Here is a 7779-nt window from a genome sequence, read left to right on the forward strand (position 1 = left end):
AGTATCACTCAAATATTGTTCAACAACTCCAGTGGCAATCCTACGCCGAAGACATTGTTAATCATTTTCGCTAGCAGTGTTACGCCCATTTTGTAAACAACCATCAGTTTTACTATAAACCAGACAAAAGAAACTACGCAAAATTGTTTTCATATCTTCTAAATCGTCCGATAGTACCATTTGAGCTATGGAGCGGATTATAAAGTCCTTCACTCTTTTGTCTACTAATTGAAGTGGTTTCCATGTTGTCACAAGTTTTATTACATGAGCAACATCGAGTCTAATATAACATGCTGGAATAACTTCTTCGGCGTTTGTTAACAGTTTGAAACATGCAAACATATAAATTTTTAAATTATTGTATTTTGTAAATGCCTTCGTTACAGCGGTCATCAATGCTAAAGACATGTCAGTTATAACATATTTTGGACACGGAGCTCCATATCGAATCCACTCTATAAGCCAATAATATATTGAATTATTGTCGTGTCTCTCCGAAAGCATGTGGCTTACCGAATATTGTTTTGTTATATTTTTATCATATACTGTAAGTTCATACAATAAAATACTTTTAGTTTTTTTATTAGTGATTAATGTTGGTTTTTTTTACCAAACTTCCGGTTGCATCGATGCATATTGTTGTTATTTTATTTTGTTTTGTATACTGTTTATTCACGTTTATTTCAAGAGCGGTCCAATAATGAACAAAAAATCGGTCATACCCTATGTCTTTAATTATATTTAAGTATAGATGTGTATGTTTCATTTTACAAAGAGCTAAAATTGGATCCTCGCGCTCTTGCTGATCTTTTATTGCTTTGCATTTTAATATTTTCAGTGCATTTGTTGTTGGTAAATGACTGGGTTCACTATCACCAAACTCCATCAGAGCATTCGCTTCACATCTTTGTAGCATAGCAGCTGATATGTTCTCGTTTACTAATTTATTTGTATAATATTGTTTTTTTTTTGAAGGGGTTCGACGTTTTTTGGTATCATGACATTTTTGATATTTTCCTTTATAAGTGCAATGGAAAATGGCTCTATTATTATTCGGAGGTTTTACATCTAATGTTCCTTTTAACTTACTATTGCATGACTTACATTCACCATCAAATACACAATAATATAATCCAAATTCATAAATCTTAGCCCTTTTATAAATAATTGTGCAAGCAATTTTGGTCTGCTCCCAAAAATGGCTGTGAACTATTTCTGTCTAAGTTCCAGGATTCAAAATTTTATAACTGTGTTTAAGGTATCTTGAATAGTTTAACTGATACCTATTTTCACATACTATTGCAGCCCATTCTTCTTTGCTCAGACTTATTTTAAAATTAATTTTATTTTTTCAACATCATTTTGAAACCTATTTTCGATTTCAAAATCACTTGAATCATTGGTCATTTTTGAATCATTGAAATTACTATCAGGCGGTTTTATATGAATTATATTTATCAAGTCTTTTCTGTTACACTTCACTATAGTGTATAACGATTTCAGTGATATGTCTCCTTTTAACTGTTGTTTTATATCTGCCCAAACTGTATGTGTCGGACCAACTGTCATTTTATCTCCATCGAAAATTATAGTTTTGTACACATTGATGGCTTTTACTATATCATCGAATGGTATACTGATTTTCCTCGGCATGATTGAAATTCTATCGGAAATTAGAATTTTTAATTTAATTATTCATACAATGTAATCCATTTAACTCTAACCTATTTAATATTTAAATAGCATATTTAATTGTTTGTACATATTTTAAGGGTTTTTAGGGCGTGAAATCCTTAGTTCCAGTTCACAGTAGAAAAAAATCAACCGTAAAAATCGCACTATTGGTTAAAACCTGTAATCTATCGTTACCGCATATGGTTTATAAATATTAATACTCAAATTGTAGAAACAAAAATGATAATTTTAGTAGTTAGAGCAATGATTGTATTGATTTTACAATTTTGTGTGTTTTTTATTTAATTTTAATTTTTTTTTTTTTGTGTCTGTCATCCCTAACCAATCCAACCTAACCCGGGGGCAGTAAAAAAACTTCAATTTTCTTCATCAGCAACTTTTATGTTAGTAAAGTGAACCTAGTTGGTTCTTTGGAGGATCAATAGTTTTCAAACAAGCCAGGAAAAACAAAAAAAAGTTAGTAAAAAACGGTAATTTTTATGCAACGCAAATTTTCGAAAAAATCGATTTTGTTTTTTGGTGTAACACACGAAATAATAATTGTAGATAAATGAAAATATTCACCGTATGTTAATTGCATTGTTTATACTCTGTAAGAATTTCAAAATGTTTTTAATTTTTTGAGCTATTTTTAAGCCTATGAAATTTTTGGCTTATTAATTTTTTTTTCATGTCAATAAAAAAATTTTTTTTATTTAGTCAAAAACTTGAAAATTTAATTCAAGGTTTCTCATAACTTGTTGTTGGTGAAAATTAAAAAAAAAAAGTTAAGCGTAGATCTAAAACAATTTTTTATTGTGTCTAAAGTTGGAATTTTGACAAAATACGTAAAAATAATTAAAATTTGCAACTTTTTTTCATTTAGAAATTTATAAAAATTCCTAAATTATACTTCAGATTTGAAAATGTATCACAAGATTCTTCATAAGATTCCTACTTCTTACAGTAAAAAAAAGTTCACTAAATAGTCAAATTAATTGTTTATGAGCGTTTGAAATTAGACATAAGATATTCACTTATAAACTAACGATTTCTCACGGAACAATTTTCTCATTTTGTTGTAATTAATAAACTAATGACTATAGACACTTTAAATTTTCACCGAGTGTTGAGATTAACATTTTCTATACACGATTGAATTTTAAAAATATTTAGTATTTTTAGTTAATTGTAGGCATAAGAAGTTTTCGATTTTTTTTTTCTATAAATAATGATAAGAATTTTTGGTTTAATAAAAACACTTGAACATTTAATAAGGTTTTTCATAAGTTATTATCTTTGCAGTTTAATAATTTTAAAAATGCATAAACGCGATTTTTTTATAAGTATTTAACGTTCGTATTTCAACAAAATTCATCAAAATCTCGAAAATTTGATAGTTATTTTGTAATTAAAATTTATAAAATGTACAATTTTAATAGGTAAGGAATGAAAATTTAATTCAAGGTTTCTCATAAGTTATTCACATTGTAACTAATAATTCTAAAATATATTTAAGTACAGTTTTATTTTATAGATATTTTAAGTTCAAATTTGGATGAAATTAGGTATTAAAACGATTTTAGTTTTTTGTTGTAATTTTAAAAACATTATTCGTATTACATTATATTTAAAGAATATTATTATATTTATAGGTTAAACACACATCAATGTTTTTAAATGCAATTGTTGACTTATGTCTCATAGAAAAATAAATAAATTTCTTTTTTAGCAATAATATCATAAAATAATATGTAATAATCATAATATATAATAATATTAAATTTATAAAACATATTTTATAAATTATTGTAACATGATTTTCCATAAACTAAGTGACATTTTTGTAAACAAAGTATGAATGTAAAAGTTTTACAATAATCTATTTGTTTTCAACCTGTTATAAATACTTAACTATGAAAATAATGTAAAGTACTAAAGTACATGTAGTTACTGTGTCTTAAGATTTCCAAAAATCTCAAGAAGTCAAGACAATATACATCAATATAATAATTAACTTAACAAAAATGTAATGACTATATATTATAATATATAAACACGTGTAATTAGCATAAAATAGTTATTAAATAATCTACAATTTCGATTTGTTATAAATTATTATAATGAATGATAAGATATAATAATAATGTTGTTTTTGATAACAACAAAATGATAACGAAAGTGGTGGTCTAATCAACTATAATTGTAGCAAGCTAAACTAGAAGCTTGACGGTCACGCTCCGGGTGGCCGTTTTTAATCAGGTGTACGAAGAACGCTTAATTTCGAAAAAAAGATCGCGCAGCTACACAAGCAACCAAAATATTTAGAGCTCCTGATCTTCACGAAAACGGCCACCAGGAGCGTGACCGTCAAGCTTCTAGAACGAATACGGACTGTTAGTTTATACAGATATTCAGACAATACTAAATATATTTATTATTTTATGATTTAATTATAAATCTATTATGAGTATAAAATTACAATAAATTTAATTCATTTTTGCGAAAATATTGCATTTGAAAATGTTATTGTGTGTAAAAAATATTAAAATATACGTTAAAAGTTTCAAGTACCTACCATGTATAATAATTTTAAATTACAACTAAACACTCGTTGCTCTTCGTTTAAAAATCTAATTTCATTCAAATTTGAACTCCAAATATTTATTAAAAACAATGCTTGTATTTTTTTTTTAGATTTTCTGGCTACAGTATTATTACTTTTTATGAGAAACCTCAATATTACATTTTCAAAATGTAGAAATAAATATTTAAAATTTAATTAATTTTAATTTACAAAATGTTTTCCAAATTTTCGTGATTTCGACTAATTTTATAAAAATAATTTTAAATTATAAATAAATACCTTGGTAGTTTTAAAGATTCTTATGAACTATGCCAAAGAAAATTAAAATTATAAGCTACCAATAAACTGTAAGACATTTAAAACTATCCTTAGAAAATTGTACAATTCAATTTATTAAAAAGCGGTACACAGTAAATATACTTAACATTTTTTAAATTGATCTAAAAAATGTCTAGGAGCAATAACTTTAAAAAAAATTTTAAACTCTCAGGAAAACCCTTAAAAATATTTAGAAATTACCCTTATTAAAGTGTTAACTACTGAAGTGAAAAAAAAACACTTCTACAATTTACACTTCTGTAATTTTAATATTGTTATACACTTATACTTAAGTATACAGTAGAAATCACTATAACGAGCATCGCTTAGAACGAGATACTGCTTACAACAAGCAAAACGTTAGGTCCCGGCACAAGGCCATAATATGATTGTATGTTAAAATATACGTCTACAACGAGTATGGTTATCGTAGTAAGGAGTTATCGGCTATAACGAGTAAAATAAAACGAACTTGACTAACGACCTTCCGGTTACTACGAACAGGTACCTGCAAGATAACAACTTTTGGCTATTATTTAGGTCGATTAACCATTGACATAATATATTATCTTTAGTTGTGTAGATATGGATTACTTATAAAAATAAACATTATTCCTATAAATTCTGGTGTTTTCAAGTTAATAAAAATTACAAATAGCGTCAGTTGTGTGAAGACGTTCCACCATGTCGCGTCGTCAGTTTACGTTGGACGAAAAAAATCGGAATAATCGGGCGGTTAGAAAATGGCGAGAAAAACAGCGTGATCGCAAAAGAATTTGGCACCTCTTCGTCGAAAATTTCAACCATATGGAAGAATCGGGATCCGTTGAAAAATATGTTTCAAACCACGTCACTTAAAGCAAAACGACTGCGTACTGCACAGCATAAGGACCTTGAAAAAGCTGTACTAGTATGGTTCAAACAACAACGGTTATTGAATGTGCCTATAAGTGGTCCTATTTTGCAAGCAAAAACTGACCAACTGGCTGAAAAAATGAAAATAGAAAATTTCAAATGCTCTGCATCTTGGATTCAGCGTTACCGACAGCGGCACAACATTGGTTTCGGCAAGATCTCAGGTGAGTCATCTGCAGTTAATACTGATATCTGTTCTAATTGGCTGGCTAACGTTTGGCCATCCATTCAAGCAGGTTACTGTGATGATGAAATTTATAATGCCTTTTTTTCAAATTAACTCCCGATAAGACTCTTCGCTTCAAGGGGGAAAAATGCTCGGGTGGAAAATTATCGAAAGACAGAATAACAGTTTTAGTGGCAGCCAACATGACCGGAACTGATAAAAGAAAACTCCTTGTTATTGGAAAGTCGAAAAACCCTCGGTGTTTTAAAGGAGTTTCATCACTTCCAGTATTTTATGAAAATAATACCAAAGCTTGGATGACCTCAGCAATTTTTGAAAAAACTCTTAATTATTGGGATGATGAGTTACGCCGTAAGAAAAAAAAAATTCTTCTGTTGGTGGACAACTGTCCAGCACACCCATCATTGCATTTGAAATTTATTAAACTTATATTTTTGCCCGCCAACACCACTGCTGTACTTCAACCAATGGACCAGGGCGTTATTAGGAACATTAAAGCTCATTACCGGAATCAGTTAGTACTGAAAATGATTGAGGATATTGAGAATCATGTAGAATCAAAAACAACTGTTTTGAATACCATAATAATGTTGGATAAAGCTTGGTGTAATGTAACATCGACGGGGATTACTAACTGCTTTCGGTATGCAGGTTTTTGTAATGTTTCGATCGATACAACACAGCTACAAGCAGACAGTGTATTGATTAATGACATCGATGAGAACTACGTAAAAATTGATGACGACCTCATAACGTCAGAAATTCAAACGGATGAAGATATAGTCAACAATGTCATAGCCAACCAACGAGTTGAGCCAGATAATGATACTGATATCGATGAGCTTAATGATGAGTTTGAAACTGTGCCGTCAATATCCGAAGCTCGTGCTGCATTGAGGACACTAGAAAGATTTTATTACACAAAATATGAAGGTACAGATGCTGAAAGAAAAGCGTTGTATTTATTAGAAACATCGATCAACATTAAATACACGCAGCAAAGTTCGATCAAAGATTATTTTAAGAAATTAAATTCAAGTGTTTTATAATTATGTTTAAGTAATATGTATTGATAAATAAATTATGTATTAAATCTCCAGTTATAATAATTAATAATAAATGTATGTAATAATGTATAAATAGTGTATGTGCATACATGAATAAATTCAGTATTAATCTCGATTATAAGTAAAATAAAAAAAGTCGTCGGTTTTATTTTTGTATTTCCCGCTTTTAATCGGCTACAACGAATGCTCGTTCTAACCGCATATAACGAGCTACCGGTTATAACGAGAAAAAACTAACTGGCCATTGAAACTCGTTATAACCGATTTCTACTGTACTTGTTGTGCTTCGTTCAGTTACGTATTGTATTATGAATCCCTGACAAATCAATAAACCATGGAAGACCGTTAAACTGGTGACTTTCTTGCATATAAATTGTGTTAAAAATTTAAAAATTTTTATTTATTTTATTCTATTTTCAAAATATTTGTACTACAATCGCAGATGTAGGAATGTACATACCAAATTTATAAATACATGTACCTTTCAGGTTTGTAACACAATTATCATGTTACATCGCCAACGGTATACCGATAAAGACGAAAATTCTAAACAGTCTGCAAACACTTACCGTTCTGGCGGTATAGGGCCCAGGTGTTTTAATAGCATAATGAGACTATATGATAAACCCAACGTCTAAAGGTCCATATTATCGGTTTGTAAAAATCTTTGCATTGTAAAATATGATTTTAATTTAAATTTACCATTTGTAATTTTGCGAAGTTACAGTAGCATCTAGTGTTTTTCAGTTTGTGTGTTACAATAGGTACATTGAATATTCATGTATTTAATATTTTTTTTTTCTCATAATTTATTTGAATATGTAAGTATCTTTTTCAATTAATAACTTATTTAATTTCAATAAAAGTATATGCTATTAAATATCATTTAATTATATGATTTTCCATTTGTATAATATATAGATACTACTAAAAATGGCGTTGTGCTCTAAACTGATGAGCCGCAACTTTATCATTTTATTCGTTCTTTTTGGTTGAAAATTAATATACGTACTATAATTATTGTATATGGC

At 28.6% G+C, this 7779-nt stretch overlaps 1 protein-coding gene and 1 pseudogene across 1 annotated transcript; both read left to right on the top strand.

Annotated features, from left to right (window-relative positions):
* The first annotated feature begins 5263 nt into the window (after positions 1-5263).
* LOC112604061 lies at positions 5264-5774 on the top strand (annotated as a pseudogene).
* An 89-nt stretch (positions 5775-5863) lies between these two features.
* On the top strand, positions 5864-6683 carry LOC112604062 (tigger transposable element-derived protein 4-like; the record flags this gene model as incomplete). Its single annotated transcript, XM_025352928.1, has 1 exon — positions 5864-6683. A coding segment is annotated over exon 1 (820 nt), but the record flags the coding sequence as incomplete, so codon positions are not given.
* Between the last annotated feature and the right edge of the window lie 1096 nt (positions 6684-7779).

The sequence above is a fragment of the Melanaphis sacchari genome, unplaced genomic scaffold (assembly GCF_002803265.2).
Source record: "Melanaphis sacchari strain LSU unplaced genomic scaffold, SCAv2.0 Contig1191_pilon_pilon, whole genome shotgun sequence".
NCBI classification, from domain to species: domain Eukaryota; kingdom Metazoa; phylum Arthropoda; class Insecta; order Hemiptera; family Aphididae; genus Melanaphis; species Melanaphis sacchari.